This window comes from Falco cherrug, chromosome 9 (genome assembly GCF_023634085.1).
Source record: "Falco cherrug isolate bFalChe1 chromosome 9, bFalChe1.pri, whole genome shotgun sequence".
NCBI lineage: Eukaryota > Metazoa > Chordata > Aves > Falconiformes > Falconidae > Falco > Falco cherrug.
This window is the reverse complement of record NC_073705.1, coordinates 8443795-8467006: the sequence shown is the minus strand read 5'-3', so window position 1 is coordinate 8467006 and position 23212 is coordinate 8443795. Positions and strand designations below refer to the sequence as shown.

The window sequence follows — 23212 nt, the reverse complement described above, 5'->3', positions numbered from 1 at the left end:
GTGGCAGATGGAGTTTACTTTTCTCTGGGGAGTCCCCTAGTAAGGCTGGTCCTGCAGCACCTGCATCAGGGGGCCTGATCCTGCCCCCTTGGAGTCTGGAGAGGACGGAGCGGATACACAAAGTCTTTGCAGATCTTTGACTCTTCATTTCCAGACCATAAAAAGAACGAAAAAGTCTCTACATGTGAGCAGGCTCTTAGTTTTCTTTAAAAGCAAAACAAAAGCAAATGGGGGAGGAATCCTGTGTATCTGCTCTGTCTCGTTTCTGGACCCAAGTGCTGAGCTCCTAATCCTCACTCCAGCCGCTGACTCACTGCATGCGAGTCACAAGATGCCTTTGTAACCGATCCACCAGCCGCTGCTTTCTCCTCTTCCTAAGCTGCCAGGGTGGAGAAGACTGCCTTGGATATTGCCGCTAACCCTGCTGGGTTACAGAGGCAGGATCAGACCTGCCGTCGATCTGGGGCAGCCCCAACCCCGAGGGGGGAGGTGTGAAATCCCCAGGAGAGGCAGATACGGGGTGATGTGCACCCTTCCTCTGCCCTATCCTGCTCCCTGGGAGCGTGTGGTGCTGGGTGATGCGTGGCTTCAGGGCTGTTCCCTGCGGGTGCTGAGCGCAGCTTTCTATGTGGAAACACCTGAAGCAGAGCTGGGGGTGTCAGGGAAGCCCAGCTGCGGAGACCAGCAGCTGACGGGGCAAGAACAGGCTCTCAGCTGTCGCCGCTGTTGTGGTGTCCTGGCAAAAACACCCCCTTTTCATCGTGGGTTGAAGTTTAGCTTCTGGCCCTTTTTCTAGTCTTTTCTTGTTTCTCCCTTTGTCGTTACGTTTTAATGGGCTGTTGGTGCTGGGTTGAGGCAGCACTGAGCAGGCAGAGAGCTGAAAGCCTGAAGGAATGGTGTCCATCTCCCTAATACCCCTACGTGGGGAGCAGTGCCCAGGGCGGGGGGGCTGGAGCTCCATCAGCGGCAGCAGGAGCACAGAACCATTGTACCCCGGTGCCCCCACGGTCCTCGGTGGGGTGCTGTTTGGGAGCAAGGGTGCTCCTGCCCTCCATGGGGCTGCGGATCCAAAGCACGTGCTGTGGGTCACCGGGGTAGGCATTTCCCCGAAGTGGGGGGCGTTCGGCAGCTTCCGTGCCCGCTTTGGGTGGTCTCTGCAGCCTTCCTGAGCGCGGCTGGGGGAAGGAAACTGCTGGTGAGTGCAAGGAGTGGACGGGGTGATCCTGCCCGGCAGAGCTGGGAAAACATCCACCCTGGGGCTTTTTGCCTGGAAGTCCCCGTGAGGAAGGGTGTTCTGCTGCGTGCGCTTATTTTGGCTGTGTAGGACGGAGGGCACTTCTGCTTTTGCAGGTTTTATCTTTGGTTCACGGAACTGCAGTTGTTTTCCTTTCACTCGATGGGGGTGACTTTTTTCCTATTTCCTTTTACATAATGTCGTACGCTTCGGTTTACATAAGAGGCCCCAAAGTCACTGCCATTCGTTGCATGGGTTGGGAATTTGCTCCTGAGAGAGAAACGAAAGTTAACTTGGGGCTCGTGTCAGCCGTGGAGGGGACAGCCCTTGGTGGACCTGGTTTCGTTTCTGGAAGGGCCCGTTTCCCCTCTCGCCAGGGGGAAGGGATTCTTCCGAGAAGGGGCTGGGGGTTGTAAAGACCAGACCCCCACCTTCTGTTTCTGGCTTTGCCAGCTTTCGTCAAGCCCTTTCAAACCTGTGCAAATACAGAACTTCAATGAGAAACTCCTGGTGATGTCTCTGAGGCTCAACTCTGCCTTTTTTGCCTCGGTAGCCGACGAGGCTGTTAATTCCCAACAGGCGGAGGATCCCGGCTTCCCATGGGCAGGGTTACCGTCTGCTTCTCTCATGTGGCTGGTGGCAGTGGCCCTTGGAAATCATGGTGCAAAGATACTCCCAGCTGTGTTATACCTGCCTGTGGGACAAGCGTTTTGTAGAGCCCAGCTGGAAGGGAACAGAGTAACACAAGCATCTTGATCTTTAAACCAGCTGTTGTCCAGGGAGCATCAGTAAAAGCACTTTAAGCAGTTTTGCCTCTTCCACGTGTGCTGAAATTAATACCTTCTTCCAATAACAGTTCGTTATTTTGTGTTTTTGGAGCCAGTGCGCTAACCCAGGGCACGTGGGACCAGAGCTCTTAAGACCTGGTAATTGTTGGATAATTGCCTGTGTGTAACGTGCAGGGATGCTGTCACGCTCACACTTCAGCCTGTACTTTGCTTCTGTCTTACTAAAACCGCCTTGGTGACTGATCTCAAACACTTTCCCAAACGCAGATCCCTAGCCAATATTTTGCTTTGCTGTTTGGCTTTTGCGTTTTCCCTTCCCTTCAGCTGGAGAGCAGAGATGAGGGCAGATTCCCGGCTGCTCTCTGCCTGGCTCCTGCAAGGGTCCCTCGCAGCACAGCCCTTCCTCCAGGCTCGCAAACCTTGGCTGCGTCTCAGAGCTCCTTATTAAACCTCCGTGTGAAGACGTGGGGTTCGACGCCACGCCGTGTACTAGAACATTCACCAGAGAGGAGCTGAGTTTATTGCACGGAGCAGGAATTCCTCCCTGGTGTAGTCACAGACGCTTTGAACTATCAGTGGGAGCTTGTTGCTCAGGCAGCCCCGGGCTATCTGCACTTGGAAGAGGCAGTCTCTAAAACCAGGCAAGCCATCTGGTGCAGACCTCCAGTTTCATATTGCAGGGGATGAACTCCTGCAGAGTTCACTTACGGCTCCTTTCGCAAAGCCTCTGCTCTGCAGAGCTGCGCGTCTGATACCCCGAAGTTAAACATATGGTTTTTCAAGGAAAACAAGGTGCCCCTCCATCGGGAGGCCTTTTTCCAGCTGTATGGAGAGGAGCAGGATCTGCACGCTGAGCTGGAGAGATCGTGGTCAAATGTTAATTTTCTGTGTCTTCCCTCTTTTGGTACACATCGTGAAATGCATTGGATCTCACTTTCTGGGGTACTGAGTCCCTTCTCTAAGAGTGATGGAAGGTGCCAGTGCTGTAACCATCAACATGCTCACAGTTAGTGCTTTCACAGATGGGCTTTTCTGAATCTGTTGCAGCTGTTTAAAGCGCTGCCTGGGCCCGTTGGATGCATCTCTTCTACCAACGCGATGCAGTGCGAGGCGGGGACTGCTCACCAGTGGCTCTGCCGTGGTGCGGTGCTGAGTTACTCAGGCTGAACCGCTGGTGGAGGAGGGTTTGTCTGTGGGTGCTGGGCTGCGGCGGTGCTGGCTGGGGCCAGACTCACGTTCCCTTCTGCTGCGAGGGGCAGAAAACTCCAGCGGAGGTGTAGGGCAGGCAGGGGGGAGCAGTAGCTTTGCAGTAATATTTACCAGCACTTGTCAGAGCTCTTCACAGACCATTTTGAAGATGCTCATCTTTGGTTGATGTGCTGGAAATCCTGGTGTGAGTCCAGGTTTAGGACTGCGGTATTCTTGGTGGCTGGCACACGCACAAGCCACAGGTCAAGGTTTTGTGTCTCCTGACCCTGCTCCCACCCAGTGTCCCCTCATCTGCAAAGGGACAAACGTGCCTTTGGTGCAGGTGTCGGAGTGGGACTTCACTGGCTCCATCCTGCTGCTGCTTTTTGCTTCGTTGGTTTTTAACCAGCATGTGCAGAATGCACAATCAGCATCTTGGAGAAGCAGCCGTAGGAAAGAGGAAGCTCACATAGAATATAAATAGCCAAATTTTAAAATGTACCAGTGTAACAGCTCGCCTGGTTCTTGGCATGAGCCTGGCTGAAGACCGCTGGGAAGCTGCGTATTTTGTGTGTGGTTTGCAAAGGGGGAACTTTGGGGATATCGCACAAGTCAGCAAGACAAAAACTGAATGAATCTGACAGTCTTGAATATGGGAAGGAAATGAAATTTGCTTCTACACACATCAAAATTGGGTGTATCCTCTGCACATGACACGAAATATGGAGTGGAAACCCCTGCACAGTTACGGCAATACTTTCCACTGCAGTTGCACAGCAGCTGCCAATGATTCACAGATTGATCCTGGGACATTTTGTCCTCTTACATGATTTGATTTCTTTATTAATTTAATTGCATCTCAACGAGCATCTGATTTTTTGTTTAGGGTCTACAACTGCCCAGCCAAATCCATTTGCTGAGTGAGGCTGTACAGAGGTCTCCTCCTGTGGGCCAAAGTCAGCGTGACGGGAAGATGGGCAGGGTAGGGCTGGTGGACCGGTTGGGTGGTCAAGACTGGGAGAGAGCCCGGGAGAGCTGATGTATAGCACTGCTGGTGCTGATCCCTGTTCTCCATCACTGCCCCTTCGGCAGTGGGCTTGTGTGCTCGAGAAGCATCTACTGCTGTCGCTTCTGGAGGATGGTGTGTAGCTGTGGGCACCAGAGTCTGATGGTCTCTGTGAACAAACTGGGAAGAGTTTCCATGGCTTTGCTTTCTTTTTGTTGGAAACAGCATGTGTAGGTGGAAGAAAGACAACTTGGCTGAGTTGGGCTCAGGTTAGGTACCATCACTGTAGGTGGCTGATCGGGAGCAAGGCTTCAGCAGTGCTGGCAGCTCTCTCCTGAGGTCATGCTGGTCCCCCCCGATTCCCAGCTCAGGCTAAAGGGGTTGGAGGTGGCTCACCTGGCTGAGGAGCACCTCATTTCTATGAGCTGTTGATGGAGAGAGGGAGAGGTGATGGGGAAGAAGCCCAGCTCTCCCTCAGCTGCCAGTGCCTTTAGCTATGTACCAGGCTCACCTTCCCCTCGCCGACACGTTTAAATGGCTTCGTCTTCTCCGCACCAGGGCCAGCGTCACGGGTGGCTGCTCCCAGCGCAGACGTGACGGGGGGCTGCAGAGGAGCAGGGAGTCGAGGTGGGCTCAGGGGCTGGTTTGTGCCCCTGTCAGCGTTCAGGCTGTGGTGCCAGCTGTCAGGGGTGGGGGGCTGCCTGCCTGGGCCTGGGGCAGCAGAGCAGAGGGAAGCTGGGCTCAGATCTGCGCTGCCCCCAGCAGCCAGCATCGCCAGCCCAGGAGATTTATTGAGGCAGGAGGGAGATGCACTGCCATGTCGTGCTGTCTGGGAAGGCACAGGGCACGCTGTGCTGGTGGGTGCCTCTTCTGTTCTTCAAATTCAGACCTGTTTGAACATAAAGTTATGCCGTAATTTATCGCAGAACACAGAACAAGAGAGGGACTGACGCAGGTGTCTGGAAGGATGTCTGGTCTGTTCGCTGCCTCCTGCGGGTGCTGTCAGGGTTGGTCTGGAAGCCGGTGAAACTCGGGAAGGACTTGTGGTGTTCCTAGCAGAGCCGAAGTTGGGAGCCTTACAACCCCTCGAGCTTCAGCAAACCAAACCTCGCCGCAGTCTGGCATGAACTGAGAAGAGCAAGTTCAGCGGAAAGTGAGGAAGAAGTCGAGTAACCCTGCCCAGGGGGATTCTCTGTCCTCATTCATTACAACCATGAATGAGAGGCTTTTTCAAGTTTTCCCCTTACTCTTTGAGCTGGCTGCGGTTCCCTGCCTTGATTCCTTGCTAACAAGCACTTGACTTGAGCAGGGTGAGATAACAGCGCGGTGGCTGCTGCTGTGACGGCAATAGTGAGGGATGGTGGGTTAGAGAGCACGGTGCACGTTCCACACGTCAGCTCAGCATCGTGTTCGGCACTTTCTGCTTGGTGCCTCTGGATGTGCAGCATCGTCCGAGGCCAGGGCTGTTCCCACGTTCATGGGGAGCGGCTTGGGAAGGGGATTTTTTTGCAGGGAGCAGTGTCACTCCTGGGGCTCCATCCTGGGTTGCCCCATGGCAGCTTGTTCCCTGGCAAGCCCTGTGTTGTCACCATTGCTCAGGGGGTTTGTGCTCCCAGGAGGCAGGCTGCAGGGGAAGCCGTGGGCTGGCTCTGGCCCCTGACTGGCGGCATGATATGCAGTGGGGACTTGTCCCCGAGCCCCTGCACCCCAGCGCGTGGCCAGCTCATTGCGTGGGGGTGTTTTGCCCATCTGCTGAGCAGTGGGATTTGCTCCGTCTTACACCCTGCCCCGCCATTTGGCATGGGGGATGAGGGCGGGGGAGATCCCCGCAGTGTTTAAAAGGATCTGGATAAATCTTCTTAAGAGAGGCACTGACTCAGCAGAGCGTGGTGAGAGAGGAGGAGGAGGGAACCAAATTGTCCTTGTGGGGCTGGGGCCACCGCTGAGCCCCGTGCTGGCATGTGGGGCTGGGGGGAGGCGTGTGTCTAGAGATCTGCCCTGAGAGGCATCTCGTCTTTCCTCACCAGGTTTTGGGTGGTCTGCATCCCCCGGAGCAGAACTGTGAGCCGTGTGGCTGGGCTGGGCTGTGGCCTGGAGGTGCCTGGCCCCAGGGGTGCAGGGACCTGTCCCGGCTGTGCCCGAGCCCACTTCGGTGCTGCTCGCTGGGGTTTCCCCTCAGCTTCCAGCTCTCCCCATGGATTCCTGCCTTGCCTGCGTGGCTGGCGCTGCTGAAGCTCGCGAGCGGTTTGGTTTGACAGTTATTATTTATTGCGGAAGGTGCGCTGAGGTGCTGGGGTCCAGCAGGGGCAGATTATGGAGATTACGGTCAGACCAGGCAGCGATGGCACCTTACGGGAAAGGCAAAGGCTCAGGGAGGGGGAAGCAGCCAGGGATGGGTAGGGGGGTGTGCTGCCCCCCGCCCCCCTTGCTGCCCGGTGAGGGGTCCTCCCCAGCACTCGGTGCTGGCACAGCCTGCGTTAGCAGCAGGGCTGAGCCGTGGAGCCAGGGGACGTGGAGCAGACAGAGCGGCATCCTAAAGCCCTGGCTCTGCCAGTGTGCAGGCTCAGGTGGACCCGGAGTTAAGCTGGCCAGGACTGGTGTTGCCTGGTTTCCATTTCTGAGCAGGCGAGGGAGACTCGCTGCCTGCCGGCTGTTGCCTTTGGCTTGCTGGGATGCCTCATATGAGCCCACAAGAGCATCTCTGCCACGCTTCACTCTCCTTATCTCATGGTGTATCTCGTCTTCCCATGCAGAGCTCCACACAGGAGATCGGAGAAGAGCTGGAGGATGGTGTGATCTACAGCATATCGCTCCGGAAAGTGCAGCTCCATCACACGGCCAACAAAGGGCAGCGGTGGCTGGGGGTAAGCTGGGGGCTCTGCCAGCCTCCTGCCAACAGGGTGTGTTCAGATCTTTCCCTGCCGGAGACATGGTGGCTAGATGTCAGGGCTTGGCAGGATCAATACCAGCCCCTGGCTTGCCCTCTTCTTGCTGCCCCATACACTCCTGTCCTGGGAGGTCCTTCCGAGCCTTATCTGGGAATCTTATGTTTTGTTGGGAGCAGGGATGTGGAAGCATCTGCTGGCCTCTGCCCCGTGGGAAGGGACATGGGGGAAACAATCTGAAGCTCCATTTTGCAACTCTGATTTGCACCTAGATTTTGGCAACCTTGAGCCTTTCCTAAGATTTCCCAAATGCTCAAGTCTTCTCAGCTGAGTTGCTGGTATTTGGTGTCCAAGGAGACCCAGCTTCCCTTTCCCCAGGCCCATCACAAGAGCCCCAGGCACTGTAGGGGGTCCCAGCCTAGACCCAAACGGTGGCTTGTGAGGCTGGTTGGACCACATCGCACTTGAACTTGTCTGTCTTCACCCAACCTACTGACTTCTGTTCCTGTCCTGGCAGTTTGAGAATGAGTCGGCTTTAAACCTCTACGAGACATGTAAGGTGCGGACAATAAAAGCTGGGACCTTGGAGAAGCTGGTGGAGTACCTGGTCTCAGCCTTCAAAGGCAATGACTCCACCTATGTCACCATCTTCCTGTGCACTTACCGGGCCTTTGCCACCACCAAGCAAGTGCTGGACCTGCTGCTTAACAGGTGAGGCTGCCCTGAGCCCCAAAACACACCTGGGGGTGACCAGTGCCTGACCCTCCTCAGCCAGGGGTGCCCCAGCATCTTCTGCTGCCATGCTTTGGAGGGCTGATGAGCTTCTCCCAACTCCATCAGTGTAAAAGTTTTGGGCAGGGCAGGGCGGACACAACTTCCCAGAGAGCTGGAGCCCTTCCAGCTGGAACCCTGCCACAAGGTGGCCAGTGCTGGCTGCTTCCCTCTTCCTGTAACACGGGGGCTGTAGCAGAGTCGGGGGAGCAGGACAGTGTGGGAGATTCATTCTGACCCCCTGGCAGACCTGGAGGTGATGTGGAGGGAGAAGAGGCAGTATTGCGAGGCAGCTGAGTCTAGGATGCTCACTGCCTCCTCGCTGTGCCCCACCAGGTATGGCAAACTCCATGTGCAGGCGAATGGGGACCATGCCAGGCATGCTGTGGATGAGAGGATGGAGCTGAAGAAGTAAGTCTGGCTGTGCTGTGCATGAACAAGATGGGTGGCTCTGGTGATAGCTCTTTGTTTCTCCTACAAAGGCATGTGTTGTCCCAGGGGTGCTCCTGGTGCCTGGGGCTCGGCGGGGGTGCACACAGGCTTCTCCTGGCTCCCACTTCTCATGCTGGGCTTGCCTGTGTTTCCCCGCTCCCTGCAGCACCATCTCCTCCATCCTGGGCGCCTGGCTGGACCAGTACTCAGAGGACTTCCGCAAGCCCCCAGACTTTGCCTGCCTCAAGCAGCTCATCTCCTACGTGCGCCACAACATCCCCGGCTCGGACCTGGAGCGCCGAGCCCGCATCCTGCTGGCCCAGTTCCAGCAGCAGGAGCAGAGCGAGTCCGAGGCAGAAGGTGGGGTCCTTTCCCCGCTTGTGGGGGGTTGTTTGGGGCTGCAGGTGAAGGGAATGCTACTGGTTGGCATCGAGGGTCTCCCAAACCTTGGGTCTTGCCACGTGGCTGAGCTACCGTCCACCCTGCCTGCATTTCCATGGAGGTACACTGGGAAGCTAATCTGACTGCACCAGAAGTGGGATTTCTAAGTGGATTGGTTAATCTGCCTTTAATCCTCTGCAGACGCTTGTGTCCAGGTTTAAAATGACTATCCTTTTATCTGAGCCTTGCTTCTCAAGGCGTGAAGCCAGATGGGAATTAAGAGCCCAGGAGGTGGGATGTGGGTGTCTGCAGGGGGCTGGCGTGGGGCGGCGTGGGCCCTGGCTCATGGCAGCGATGCTCAGCTTCGTGCCGTCCCTCACAGCTGTGGACCACGGTGGCTGCACCTTCCAGCTGGTGGAGGAGAATGGCGTTGGGGACGGGAAGCCGGATTTCCTCTCCTTCTCCCCAGAGATGGTGGCAGAACAGTTCACGCTGATGGACGCTGTGAGTATTCGTCTGACAGCTGGGTGGATGGTACTCTGCCTGCCTGCTGCTCTGGGCACAGGCCTGTCTCTTCCCATCTATCGTTTCCTCCTGGCCTGTCCCCTTCTCAGGGAACCCAAGGAGACCCATCTCCATCCCTTTATCTTTCAGGAGCTCTTTAAGAAAGTGGTGCCATACCACTGCCTGGGCTGCATCTGGTCCCAGCGAGACAAGAAGGGTAAAGAGCACCTGGCGCCCACCATCCGCGCCACAGTCTCGCAGTTCAATAGCGTGGCCAACTGTGTCATCGCCACATGTCTCGGGGACCGGTCCCTGAAGCCGCAGCAGAGGGCTAAAGTGGTGGAGCGGTGGATCGAAGTGGCTCGGGTAGGACAGCTCACCATCCTGCTCGCCTCCCTCCTCAGCCCAAGGGCTGAGGTTTTGCGCTGCGTGAATCCCAGCGGATCCCTGAGCTTTCTTTAACGTGTCATCTCCTTGTCTGCCCCCAGGAGTGCCGCATCCTGAAGAACTTCTCCTCCCTCCGAGCCATCCTGTCGGCTCTGCAGTGCAATGCCGTTCACCGTCTGAAGAAGACCTGGGATGAGGTCCTGCGGTAAGCAGCTCCTGCAGCTGCTGGGAGGTTTCAAAGGGGAGGCCATGCTTCGGCTGCTGCGGCCCTTGAGCTTGCAGATGGGGTCATCTCAGCTCCAGCATTGCCTCCTGGAGTGTGCCCAAAACCCAGGGACCAGTGTAAGGTGTCAGGGACCTGAGGAGGGTGAGGAAATAAAAGTATCGTCACCTGCACCTCCCTTCCATGCGGAGCATCCAAACACGAGGCTCTGCTAGAGCTGTGAGTGTAGCTGGGGTCAGCTGCAGGAGCAGAAGAGAGCCCAAGGAGGAGACCACACCGTGGCAGCGGTGCTGACTTTTCTCTTGTTTCCCCCTGAGCAGGGAAAGCTTCCGCACTTTCCACGAGCTCTCAGAGATCTTCTCCGATGAGAATAACCACTCGCTGAGCCGGGAGCTTCTCATTAAGGTATGGGGAAGCGACACCTGCGTTGCCCTGTCTCGGGCAGGGAGCTCAGGCTGATGCCGGCAGAAATTTCCATGGTGTTCCAGCCACTGGGCTAAAGCCTTGGGAGCGCTGCTGTGGTCACAGGCAGGGGTGCAGGGCAGGGTGTGCTGAGTCTGAGGTGCAGGCAGGGGTTTCCAAACGGGCTGGGCTTTCTGCTTCCCTGCCCAAAAGTCACCATTGCCTGAAGCTCACAAAGGAATTCAGCAAGAGATAAGCATTGGGATAGGATCCAGTGCACTGGGTGACAGCTTCTCTCCAGAGTCAGCTGCATTTTAACAGCGAGGTGCAAAGTCCTCTTAATTTCAGGTGGGGCTGTAGGGTTTGTGAAAGGCTGCAGCAAAAATGTCCTCCTTCCCCATGGAGCCTCTGCAGTTTGGGGGCAGAGAGGGCACAAAATGCGAAAGGGAACAAAACATCCCATTGAGGAGGAGCTGGAAACAGAGCAGCAGTTGCTATTCACTAACCCTCTCCTCCCTGTGAGCCCTGAAAAAGCTCAGTTTTGATTTCCTCCTCTTCCCCTCGTCCCGCTTTCCCTCTGCAAGGAAAGCTGTACCAATGAAAGCAGGTGTGAATTCTAGTTCACCTATGAGTGCAGTTTCCCACCCGTGCTGATCCCTACCTCTTCTCACCATCCAGGAGGGCACATCCAAATTTGCCACCTTGGAGATCAACCCAAAGAGGGCTCAGAAGCGGCAGCAGCAGCAGCGAGAGATGGTGAGTCTGGCACGGCTGCCCCCTGTGCCAGCTGCCCCGGCTGGTCCCAGGTCACTGCTGACCCCGCTGTCCCTTCTGTCCCCATAGGGCGTGATGCAGGGCACCATTCCCTACCTTGGCACCTTCCTCACAGACCTGGTGATGCTTGACACTGCCATGAAGGATTTCCTGGACGTATGTACCTCCATCTCTATCCTCCCCTTGCTCTGCACAGCTGCCCCAGAGCCTGGGCTGATAAAAGGAGGGCTGGTCCCCCGTGTGTCCTGTGTCCGACACTGCACCCTGCGCATCTTGTGTCCAACGCTGCGCATCTTGTGTCCGACACTGCACCCTGCGCATCTTGTGTCCAACGCTGCGCATCCACCTCTGTTAGCCCATGGAAATGTCCCTCAGCAGGGACATGGGCATGGGAGCAGTATTTTTCTGCCTGCTCCACACTGACATTCGGCTCCTTCTCTTCCAGGGTGGGCTGATCAACTTTGAGAAGAGAAGGAAGGTGAGAGCTTTGCCCTGGCAGCAGTGCAGCGGGGTGGAAGGAGGAGGCTGACTTGGTGCAAGCCCAGGCTGTGCCGGTCCCTTTGGGGTTGTTCCCTCTCCTGTTTTGCCGTCATGTTCTTCATTGTTGGGAAGGGGGATTCTGGTCCTTTCTATCTGCCTCTGTGCGTGGGGCTGGGCTGTTTGTGGAGGAGGCTGGGGCTGGCAAACACATCTGATCTTATGGCCTCCATTTGCTGCAGGAGTTCGAAGTCATCGCCCAGATCAAGCTGCTTCAGTCGGCCTGCAACAACTACAGCTTCACGCAGGAGGACCAGTTCGTGGACTGGTTCCACAGCCTGGAGCGGCTCAGCGAGGCCGAGAGGTGAGCAGGGGCCGGGGCCGTGCTGCCACCGGCGTGTTGGGAGGTCCCACCGCCCATCTCCTCCAGCTGCTGAGCCACAGCTGCCCAGCGCTGCTCCCCGCTCCACATCCCTTGGCTCGCTGCAGCCGGGGCAGCACACAGAGCTCCAACCCTCACCTCTCCCCTCCCAGCTACGGGCTGTCGTGCGAGATCGAGCCGCTGTCGGAGTCAGCCAGCAACACGTTGAAGGCGAAGAAAAACACGGGGATCATCAAGCGATGGAGCGAGTGAGTCTGCTCGTCCCCGGTGGGATGCAGGGGTATCTCTGGCTGAGCATTGCAGGGGACCAGGCTGGGGTGGCCACTGTCCTGCCCAGCCAAATGCACCTTCGCTCTGCTCCCTTCTCACCTGCCCCACGTCTCTCCTGGCAGCCGGCAGCCGCCAAGCACCGAGCCCTGTGCCAGTGGCAGCTCCCACTCAAAATCCTTCGACCAGCTCAAGTGCGGGCAGTACCTGTGCAGCGGGGATGCCACCGACTCGGTAAGCGTCACCTCTGCCGGCTCCAGCAGCTCTGACGTAGAGGAGATCAACATCAGCTTCATCCCTGAGTCCCCCGACTGCCAGGAGAAGAAGGTATGGGGCAGCTCGCGGGGTCCGGGCCACCAGAGGCAGGTGCAGCCATTGCCCGGGGACTGCCCTGGCACTGGGGGGAGCGTGGGGGGAGTCCCAGGGGCTGTTTCTGACCTGCTGGGGCTAGGGAGGCCCCTGCCCTGCGATGCTCTGGCAGCATGGCAAGGCTCTTGTGCCTCCAGTGGCTGTAGTCGTGTCGGTCCCCCGTTGTCACAGGTCAGTGAGATCCCTCTGGCCTCCCTCCCCCAGCGCTGGTACGCCCCGTCTGTGGCCGATGGAGAAGTTAAACCCACTGTGTCCTCCGCATCCCCTCTCCTTCCTGCCCTCCAGTTCTGGGAATCCACCTCCCTCTCATCCCTGGACACATCGGGCATTGGCTCAGGCTCCAGCAGTGCCTCGTCCTCTTCCGTCTCCTCCACGCCGGTGACGGCCTCCCGCACCCACAAGCGCTCAGTCTCTGGCATCTCCAGCTACTCCTCCCTCTCGCTGCCCCTCTACAACCAGCAGGTCGATGACTGTTGCATCATCCGCGTCAGCCTGGCCGTGGACAACGGCAACATGTACAAGAGCATCCTGGTGAGCGCAGGCACCCGCGGTGACGCCAGGGAGGAGCGGCTCGCCCCATTTGGGTGTGGGCGTGGGAGGTGACAGTACTGGGAGCTTTGCAGTGTTCTGCACCCCCCGGGTTAATAACACTCTGTGCTCACAGGTGACAAGTCAGGATAAGACCCCCGTCGTTATTCGCAAGGCCATGGCCAAGCACAACTTGGACGGGGACCGGCCTGAAGACTATGAGCTTGTTCAGATCATCTCAGAGGAGAGAGGTGTGTGCTGGGGGGGCTTTCCTGGGGGCTGCGTCCCCAGCTGGCCATGCAGCCCTGCAGCCTGGGCAGCACTGGGTTGGAGCTGGGCTGGGAGGTGACAGCACAACGGGTCCCAGCACCCGGGGACAACCCTCAGCTCTACTCTGGGCCCCTTTCAGGGAAAGGGTGCCCAACTGACCTCCATCCTCGGTCATTTCCAGAGCTGAAGATCCCCGACAATGCCAATGTCTTCTACGCCATGAACTCTGCCGCCAACTACGACTTCGTGCTCAAGAAGCGGGGCTTCTCCAAGGGGGTGAAGATCAAGCACGGCTCCAGCTCCACCCTGCCCAGGATGAAGCAGAAAGGCCTGAAGATCGCCAAAGGCATCTTCTAGCCTCAGCCCCACTGCCACCATCACCATCGGGGCCTTGGGGGCAGGCTGCTCTGGGCTGGGCTGCGGCCGGTGCTCCTGCTGCCCAGCACAGCAAGGAGTGACCCTCCCGGGGGGACAGCCGTGCATCTCCCTCCCACGCTGAGAGCCAGGGTGCTTTGGCAGCCGCTGTCAGCCTCCGCCACTCCTTGCACAAGCCCCCGTTTCAATCAGGTCTTTTTTCTACACAGGAAGGCAGTGGGGGGGAGGGGGAGGGAATAGCTCTCTCTCTTTTTTTTTTTTCTCCTTTTTTTTTTTTTTTCTTTTTTAAAACCTTCCACGGTGTGACACTAGTCCAGCCGTCGGCCAGCCCAGAGCTGGAGCCCGCCTCTGCCGTAGGTGCCTTGTGTCCAAGCAAGCCGGGGAGCGGTGACTCGCAGAGGGGCCATTTGCAAGGAGCAGAACACGAGCCGTTACCCTCCCACAGGGTGGGGTGCTCTCCTTCCTGGCTTCCCTGGCGTTTTTACCTCCACATCCTTCCTCCCTGGGATAACTGGCATCACCACACATCTCTGCCTGTCCTTCTCGTGGGAGAAGCCATGGATGCCCCAGGCTGGGAAGCAAGCTGGAAGGGATGGAGCCTCGCACCGATGCTCGGAGCCCTGTGGAGGAGGGCTGTGCCCCTGCCATGGTGGAGTAGGCGCTGTGTGCTCTTAACTGGAAGCCCGCATGGTCTCACTCCTCTCCCCGATCCACCGCATCCTCCAGCTGGACTTCGACGGCCCACGTTCAAACTTGCACCAAAGATCAAACGCCAGTGTCTCCTCTACCGTCGGGGGAAGCTTTGGGCCGTGCCCCCAGCGCTGCCAGCCGAATGAGGAGGAGAGCAAATTTCTGTCTGAACTTGTGTAAATAGAGACCTTGGGTCTGCGCAGGCAGGCGAGGAGCCGGAGAGCTCAGGGTGCCCCAGCTGCCCCAGCTGCCACTGCCTGACCCACAGAAAGTGCCACTCACCTCGGGCTTTAACCAGACTTTTTCAAACAGTGACCCTGGGAGAAGCAGCAATGAGACTTTTTTTGTATAAAACAAAAGTTTACTGATTTTTCTTTTCAATATTTATTGGTTGTAAATAGAAGAGATGAACTTGTACATTTTACTAATCCACCCTCCCCTCGCCCTGCAGCCCAGTCCCTCTCCTCTCCCCACCCTGGTATTTAAGGCTGCTGGGAGGAATGGTGGCAGAAGCAGCGTCGCTCAGCCATGCTCATGAGGTGCAGACCCCATCAGCCACCCCCTCTTGTTTCTTTACCACTAGTCGCTCAAGCAGGGGCCAGACACTTGTTTTAATCATTGCAGGAAACACTAACTGAAGGGGGACCTTTTCTGGCTCCTGGCTCCATCTCTTTTTGTGTTTTTTTTTTAAGTGCTTCCTTCCAGCACATGTTTGTTTCCCGTCTGTCCGTGCTGCTGGATGGGTACAACACCTTCCCCGGCTCCAGGAGAGGGGCCTGGGCTTCTGGCAGGAGCTGGGCTGCAGGCCCCTGGCACCAGGTAGGGAAGAGGCTGCTTAGGTGTGAGCGTGGCTGGCACTGAGCTCTCCCAGCCCCGTGTCCCCTCAGGTGGCATCGCCCATCGCTGCACATGATGGGAGCCCCTGGCTCTCTGACGCAGGGGCAGCCTCCTGCCTCCCCCCCTGCCCGCCCTTGGGCACTGGCACCCCAGGGTCTTCCCTCTGCTCTGTGCCTGCCAGCTCCTGCCCACCCTGAGGCCAGGCTGGTCCCCTCCTGGCCATGTACCCCAGCAGCCCAGCGTCACTGGAGGGACTGGCTGTACCATATGTATTTTGTACCACTTCAATGAAGGAGCACACTGCCTGGTGTGACTTGTACACAGCAATGTAATTAGTCTTTGCAATAAAATACTGATGCTCAAACGTCTCTGTCCCAAGGCAGGGATTGTCCTGTTCTCCTTCCCCCAAATGCCAGCATGTTCCTGGAGAAAGAGGAGTGGACCTGACTGCAGGGGAGGCAGCGCTTGCGCCTTACCTTAACTCTGCTGGGTTGAGCTTCGGTTTGTGTTTGAGGGACCGGTGCCCCATTTTCAAATGAACCCTACTCATTTGAACCTGCAAGTGCACTTCTCACCCATGGAGAGATCTGGGAATGCAGCTCCTCCTCCATTCCGGCATGCTACCTGCTGGTCTGGATTCTGGGCTTGCTCTTGCGAGTTTGCTGCAGGGCTTGTTGGCCAGCAAGTGTGAAAATGTGGGCAATGCCTCGCAAACACCCACAGTGACGGCCATCAGCAGGCACTGCCGTCAGTGTAGAGAGACCGTGGTCGTCTTAGTACAAGTTCTGCTTTCCCACATCCTGGGCATGGTCGCTGAACCCGCAGCTGTCATGGAACGAGAGCAGAGACGATTCTGCCCAACAGCAGCCAGACGGCTCACGGAGTTCACACATAGTCCAGAATCTCTGTCTCCATTTCATTTTCACTCCCATCAGAAGGCTTGAAGTCCTCTTCCTCCTCCTCTTCATCATCCTCATCCTCTGCAGACTCATATGCCAGCTGCTCTTTGCCGTCTTCACTGCTGCTTGTATTTGAGAAAAGAGCTTAATTGGGAAGGAAGGAAGAAAGACACTGTGATGCCTTGCTCAGTGAAACCTAGGGGCATTTACAGTAGAGTTCATAAAACATGCGAGAGGAAGGCAGAAGCTGGAGGGGCACAGCTAATGTTGCGTATCTTAATAGAATTTGATCAAGCCCAAAGCAATCTGTTTTCATACTCTGGGAACTCCAGCAGAACAGCAGCAGATCTGCAGTGCTATGCCTTCTCTCCTGGCTGATTCTGACCTAACTCACTGGGATACTGCTTTGGCCCAGCATCGTGCAAAAATAACTTTCTCACTTCTTGTTCAATTAATAACATTAATCAAGTAAAATGCCACCAACAGATACATCAGTAAGAATAAGAACCTGATTACCGCTGTGCAAAGGTATTTAAAACCTGAAGGCCGTGGCAGTGGGAAGATGAACCGGAAAACTTTAGTCCCAGCCACTCCTAATTCCAACCCATGTTCACACTGCAGAACAGCTTCAGCTCACACTGTTATGAGCGAGAACACAAAGAACACCAGAACACCAGGTGTAGCACAAAGGAGGCGGCAAATACAGGAACACTGCTGCCCAGTGCTGACCACAACATCCTTATTCAGCCCACATCTCAACACCATCTGCAAGGCAGTAACACATTGTGACGTTCAGAAGCGTCCTTACCAGGTCTTGTGGATCTGATTATCTGCTTTATCATCAGAGACATGGTATCTCGCAGATCATCACTAGTCTTTGGAAGGCACCACCCGTCCCGCTCTGTGCATTCTGACTCTGTGCCATCATTCCGATGGATGATTTTCTGTAGGCTAAAAAGCAGCAAAAGGGAAGGAAACGTTAGCCTTCTACATTCAGATGTAGGCTTCAAAGGAGACAGGCTATGGCTTACTTCTCTTTTACTTCATTGAGTTGGAATAGCATACTTGGTTATTCAGGTAACTGTCATATGGGAAAGGAAATTCACATGTGAAGCCTGTTCCATTTTTATCCAGAAGCTAAACGCTTCCTAAGTTTCTGGTCAATGAGAGAGGGGAATGGACTGGATATAACAACAGGCTTTGAAATCTAGCTCTAACAGAAGACTCAGCTGCCAGTGTGCAATACCTTTCCACATTCAAGTCACAGAGCTGGTAGAACATCTGCCGATAAGGCGGTAAGGCTCCTTCTCGGAAAATGTAGATGGATTCCTAAGAGGAAGAAAGAAGGAAAACATTAATGTGCATTTTACAGTGAAACAGGACAACTCTGGCATAACTGCGAAGTACTTCTGATGAGCCGATTCAAAAACCAGGCACTTCCAACACAAACCAGTTCCAAGACATAGGTCTGCATATGGCAAAAGATAAAGCTGACGGAAGGAATGCACCTAAATTTCACTGCACTTATAGTCACAACAGCACAGCTGGGCAGAGAACACACCTCATCTCTTCAAACTGCAGCTCTCTCTGCAGCCCGCTACTGCACAACAGTGGATCATATGTTTCATCCTAGCAAAATATTTATTTTGCCCTGCTGGATTTTGCAGGATGAGCTGATAAACACATGGTCATTTATTGCACTTCACTGCCCATGAAGTTGCAATTTTATCAATTGAAACAAAATGCTCATCACATCTAAGACTAGGGCTGAGTACCAATCCCATCTTGCAGCATGTAAGAAACATGCACACAGCAGGTGAAGTTCTGTAGTGACGTGTACAACTAGCAGCTTCTCGGGTAAACCCAAGGACATCAACTCACTCACAGCTGTCTCCTTAATGACTGACAAAGCAGGAAACACCCCTTTTTCACTAAGCTATTCTAAGCTTCTGATAAGAGTAATGCTTACCTTTAGTTTATACCTGCTGGATGCAGGTTTTTTTGTACTGGATGCACCGGAGGTACCAAGCCCCTGTTTCAGATCATGTACACTGACTGTATGACTCACTGAAAGACAAAAAAAAAAAGTCCTAATCAGAGACATCTTTCACTCTGTGGCATTGTACTGTCACTTCTCTACATTGATTCAACTTTGCTAGTCAGCAGAAACCAGACCAACCCAACAAATGAGCATGTGTTGCTTATTCTTCAATTGTGCGAAAGGTGGTGAGTTTGGTGGCTTTTTCCACACATTTGTTCATAATTTTAACCTTTTCTACTCCTCCTTGACAAAGAAAAGAGAATGACTCTCCCCTTGCTCTGCACCATCACTGAACAGAAGTGCATGCTGAATTCCTGCAGCATTGCTTGCACAACTCCCTTCTGTCTGCTAACAGATACTGTAGCTCAGCCAGGTGTGCACCCCAGACCCTCGCAACACTTCTCACCAGGAGACACTTCTACTGGCTTAACTACAGCACCGTATTATACCCAGAAATAAAGCTGCAGTTTTGGCTCAGCTAGAACACAGGAAGACCCTTCACCACCTGTGACTAGGATGGGGTAAACTGAGAAACAGAAGAGCCAGATAACCCTTCTACTGGCACAGCATACCTTGCTTCTTGACAGTGATGGGCAGACTGTAGTTATACGTGCTGCGCTTTGCTTTCACGGGCATGTCATTAGGGGCATAACCTAGACGTGAAAAAAAAACCCCAATAATGAGCTGAAGATGAGCAGAATATCCCTTGTTCTGTAACAGAAGTGCTGGGCTGGTGTGTGTAAGGCAGGCTGATCCTTGGGGTATGGTGACTTTAGCTAAGTGGGGAGAGGAGAAAATCAACAAAATCCTTTAACTTGGAAAGAGGGAGACGCAACCTGATGTTAACAACTGGATGCCGGCTCTGTCATGGACAGATGACCTCAGAAGGTCCTTTCCCCCCACTTTCCCTCTGCAAAAATCACAGCAGGGGAACCCAATGTCCCAAGGTCTGAGACCTACTGTCCTGCACAAGATGTTGAGGTCCATGAGGAAAAGCTACTAGGTAAGCCACATAATCTACTGCTCAGTGCCTACCCTGAACAAGGGGGAAGATGATCTGCTACATCCACTTGGGCTTTGAACAAATGGAGGAGGAAAGTCAGCCAGCTGTCCATTGAGTTTGGAATATGCCAAATGAGGGAAGACATACTGCATACTATGAAATAAAGTATTAAACAGAAGAACTACAGTAAGCAGTGAGCTCAAAAGGTGTCACCTTCATCAGAGCAGAAACAGTTTGAAAAGTAAAAAGAAAAGTACTACCAGGATTAACCAGAAAGCAGAGAGAGCATCTCTGTGGGTTGGGCCCTTTTACCATATTTCATTCCACAGCGAATTCGGAAGTCCAGTACTTGATAAATCTTTGCTTCAGGGTGTTTTCTGGGGTCATACCCAAACCTAACCCATAAGCTTCTCCAAGGACCTGTTAACTGTATAAACACATATGGGGAGACAGTTACAAATACACTGTACAGTGCTGCAGAGGTTCTTAGAGAATTCTAGTATTTCCCCTCGTTGCCCTAAGATTATTTCTTTTACCACCACTTTCCTCACTTGCTGCGTCAGTATTTATATACTGTAACTTGGGCAATCAGTGCACTGAAGCACAAATATTTGTGTGCTTTTACAAATTAACTTGCAAGGACACAATAAAATGTTTGGAAAACCTCTGCCACCGTTGCCAGATGGAGAGTCAATTCGCACATCTAACTGAACTGCAAAGGTGATTAGAACCAGCGGAGAAAACAGTTACTGAATCCTCCGTGGCTTTAACTTCTGTTCAGAAGCAAGGCTTTCCTTCCCTCTTTTTCTTTACATAACATTAAGCTCAGGTACTTAGGACCTCAGAAACTGTAAGGGACCAGGAACACCCAGCTGATGCACCCTTGCTCTGCCTCTCAGCAGCCTCAGACAGGCACAAGGGCAGATGTACAGACTTACCATGTAATAGGCCAAATACGGCAACAGAAGTTTCAGCTTGTCCGGGTGGACACTGATATTGGCTTTTACTGCATTCCGAGACCAGACGGGACGGACTTCAAAGAGCTGAAATAATACAGAAACAACCATGAAAGAGTGGGAAGTGGGTTACCAATGACAGTTCAGCTTTCCAAATGGACATTCTTCTGTACTGGGGCCTTTGGCTCTTAGTATGAGCTATGAGAACACTAATGTAAGAACTAGCGGCACCAAAAGGTACTTAATGTGAGTTGGCTGCAAAAAGAGACTCAAATTTTCACTTGCATAACGGAACTGAACACAACAGGGTCAGGGGTGTCTACTGACAGTTGCTGTATCATTCAGCTACAATCACCAAACATTTTTGGGCAAGTCAGATAAAATGGCTGCATGCAGTTTTTTCCTGCGCAGCATGCTGCAATAATGCTCAGGACAGGAATAAGGCACGTACCTTTCTCAGTTCTTCCTCCACCTTTCTATCCACAGGATTGGTACACATTTTCTTCCAGGTCTGTACAGCAGCATCCAGTGGTTTAGTTGGGATTTCTTCATCATCAAAGTTCACAAAGATTGCGTTGTGCGGGCGACGGGCCCTGCTGAGGCCAATCAGGTTCTCACCAGACACCTGGGGGTTGTTGTAGCCCTCCCTAAGAAACAGGGAAAGGATCGGGTTTGCTTTCTGCCCCCAGCACACACAGACTTGGGGCCTTCACGGGAACATGCAAAAACAAAGTTTGTGCTCCAGGTTTTGGAAGAGAAGGGACTCAGCTGGGTGAGTTTAACTTTGGGCCCACCTCCCTATCACATAGTGGTGGTACCAGGAAAGAATCTCATGACACCAGTGAAGAAAGAAAATTGAAATTTAACCCCCCCCTGCAAAGCTACATCCATCTGCACAATGACAGAGGTCCCCTGCACTCTGGCAGGAAACCCTCAGGCAGTTGACTCTTAACCCCTGTGAAATGCCTCTGCATTTGCTCCACTGTCATTACTGCCGCTCAGTAGGGTACATGGGCAAGGCAAGATGGAAATGCAGTTAAGATAATTATTTTTTTTTTAAGTGCCAATGAAGGACTACAGTGAGAAAATGAAAGATGTTTCTTGTGGGAGATTTCACAGACTGTTCTCCTGGCAAAACCAACCAGGGGCCAAAAGGGAACAGGTCCAGTGAGCGCGATCACAGGAACATTTGGCATTGACTCTGCACACTCTCCCCTCGGCTCCATCCCACTGGAAGCAGGCAAAAAGCCGGGCTCACTGCATCCCATGCCGCCTGTAGTGTGCTGGGGGAGGCAGGCATCTTCATCAGATCACCAGGTCCCCTCACTTGGCAGGTCCTGAGGTGGACTTTTGCTAAAGCTTCTGCTGTCCAGGCAGTTTCTCAAGTGTGCCTGCCTCCATTGTATCAAATCAAGAGGGATAAAACAGAACAAGGCAGCAGCTTAAACAGGTGAAACACATGAATGATGTATTTAGTGCTGCTCTGATGCTTCAAGAGCAGAGATCCTGTAATAATTCTGAAGCCAGAATGGACTGGAGGCACCTTCGAGTGATGAAAAAAGAAATCTTAACTTGAAGACTTGTCTGTTAGAAGTACATATCAAACCAACACAATGTTTCACTACCTGTCCATTATAGAACCAAACACAGCTATTTACCACATTAATAGAAAAGGCACTAACCGGTGTTGTATATCTGGCCGATAAAAATAGTCAACAGGAGTGTCCAGACGTGAGAAAATTGGTGGCGGGATGTAGAGAGGTAATTCTCTATTGAAAAATTCTTCCTTCTCTGGTTTGAGCATTAGGACTTTGTCATACATGGAGGTTGGTTTGCCGTCAGGAGCAGAGTGCATCGCCAGGTACTGGAAATCAGACATTCCTGCGAGAAACAAAAGTTAAAATGTTATGAAATTCATTGTGAATGTAACGGCATTTCTCACAACAGTCAGCTTTCAGGAGCAAAAGCCTGCTAATTTTATGCCAAGGTTTATACAGCAAGGAGGCTGTAACAACGGGACATTTGGTTTTTCGTTCCAGTCCTGAGAGGTTTAAAGGGAGACACTTCCCCTTCCCATCAGACACACTTATCTTTAAGCCACGTGGGCACAAACTCCAGTATTACCTTGAAATTTGTAAACGGTGGTGACAATCCCAAGAATTTCCATTTCAAACTGGACTTCTGGCTGGATTTGTTCTTCAGCCTCCGACTGCTTCTTCTTCTTGGTCCTCCTCTTCACCTTGAGCAGCATGGTGGAGGTGGGGAAGCGATTGGCACAGACTGGATGGCAGTAAGGGTCCCTGGGGCGGAAATAGAGCTCCAGCCTTTTGGCAGGGTCGGCGTAGATCTGTCAGCAGGGGCAGGCCAGGTCTCCCTTAGCGGGCACGGCGCAGCCCCCCTGCCCCGGGCCCGGAGGGGGGGCCTCCCTCCCCCTCAGCCGCGGCCCAGCCCCCCGCGGGACGCGAACCCCCGCACCCTCAGGGGGACACTCCCGCCTCGCCTCACACCTCATCCCTCCGCCTCAAGCCTCCCCCCCGCCTCACGTCTCCCCTCTCCCCTTTTCTCTCCCGTGGGCAGCAGCCTCACGCGTGGGGACACGCTGGGCCTGCACGGCCCGGCCAGGGGGGTCCTGGCCCCGGCTACCCACCCCGCGCCACAGCCACTGGGGCCCTCCTCACCCGCGACACCCCCTGCTCTCCTCCCAGTGTCCGCAGCATGGCCCCGACGTCCCGCACCAGCCCTGGGTACTCCACGCAAACCAATCGCGGCGTGCGGGGCAGCTCCAGCACGGCCGAGCCCCGCTCCCCCCACGGCCTGGCCGCCGCCATGGCTCCCCTGCCCAGCTCCCGCCCCGCCGCCACCCCCCCCCGCGGCCGCGGTACAAAGGTTCCGCCGCACGATGGTTCCTACCACGGAGCTGCGGCAGTGGAGGCGGCCTATGCCAGCGCAGAGCAGCCGTCCCCCTTGGGGTTACTCAGCCCTCAGTGCGTTTCTGAGGTGATTTCTGTGCACATATGGCGACAGCTCACAGTTGGTTTGCGTTCCTTGTTACAGCTGTAATTATCTAAAAGCTGGTACTTAACAGCGGGGGTGTGGAGGGCCTGCCCTGCCAGGGCTCCCACAGGCAGCAAGGCAGAGCAGGC

The 23212-nt window shown here is 54.4% G+C and overlaps 2 protein-coding genes across 8 annotated transcripts in view; one reads left to right on the top strand and one right to left on the bottom strand.

Moving 5' to 3' along the window:
• Positions 1–15538, top strand: part of RALGDS (ral guanine nucleotide dissociation stimulator) — a 61510-nt gene extending 45972 nt beyond the window's left edge. For 4 of the 6 annotated variants that reach the window (XM_055719683.1, XM_027809576.2, XM_055719679.1 and 1 more), the window contains exons 2-18: positions 6970–7080; positions 7619–7812; positions 8209–8283; positions 8471–8664; positions 9068–9189; positions 9340–9555; positions 9678–9781; positions 10120–10204; positions 10880–10957; positions 11045–11131; positions 11421–11453; positions 11695–11816; positions 11987–12082; positions 12227–12428; positions 12642–13001; positions 13135–13249; positions 13450–15538. In XM_055719683.1, coding sequence (XP_055575658.1) covers positions 6970–7080; positions 7619–7812; positions 8209–8283; positions 8471–8664; positions 9068–9189; positions 9340–9555; positions 9678–9781; positions 10120–10204; positions 10880–10957; positions 11045–11131; positions 11421–11453; positions 11695–11816; positions 11987–12082; positions 12227–12428; positions 12642–13001; positions 13135–13249; positions 13450–13625 — 2370 coding nt within the window. In that variant the 3' untranslated portion in view covers positions 13626–15538. The remainder of the gene's footprint in view (positions 1–6969; positions 7081–7618; positions 7813–8208; positions 8284–8470; positions 8665–9067; positions 9190–9339; positions 9556–9677; positions 9782–10119; positions 10205–10879; positions 10958–11044; positions 11132–11420; positions 11454–11694; positions 11817–11986; positions 12083–12226; positions 12429–12641; positions 13002–13134; positions 13250–13449) is intronic. The other 2 variants (XM_055719681.1, XM_055719680.1) reach the window with 2 other exon arrangements.
• On the bottom strand, positions 15481–22917 carry GTF3C5 (general transcription factor IIIC subunit 5). Of its 2 annotated transcripts, none has more exons than XM_055719685.1 (11): positions 22748–22917; positions 22194–22416; positions 21752–21950; positions 20521–20716; positions 20052–20156; positions 19426–19540; positions 18683–18763; positions 18039–18136; positions 17316–17398; positions 16878–17020; positions 15481–16213 (listed from the first exon to the last, which is right to left on the bottom strand). In XM_055719685.1, the coding sequence occupies exons 1-11, from the start codon at positions 22895–22897 to the stop codon at positions 16056–16058; spliced, it is 1551 nt and encodes a 516-aa protein (XP_055575660.1). In that variant the 5' UTR covers positions 22898–22917; the 3' UTR covers positions 15481–16055. The 2 variants fall into 2 exon arrangements, with proteins under 2 accessions (XP_055575660.1, XP_055575659.1); XM_055719684.1 differs by having other exon boundaries at positions 15481–16191.
• Between the last annotated feature and the right edge of the window lie 295 nt (positions 22918–23212).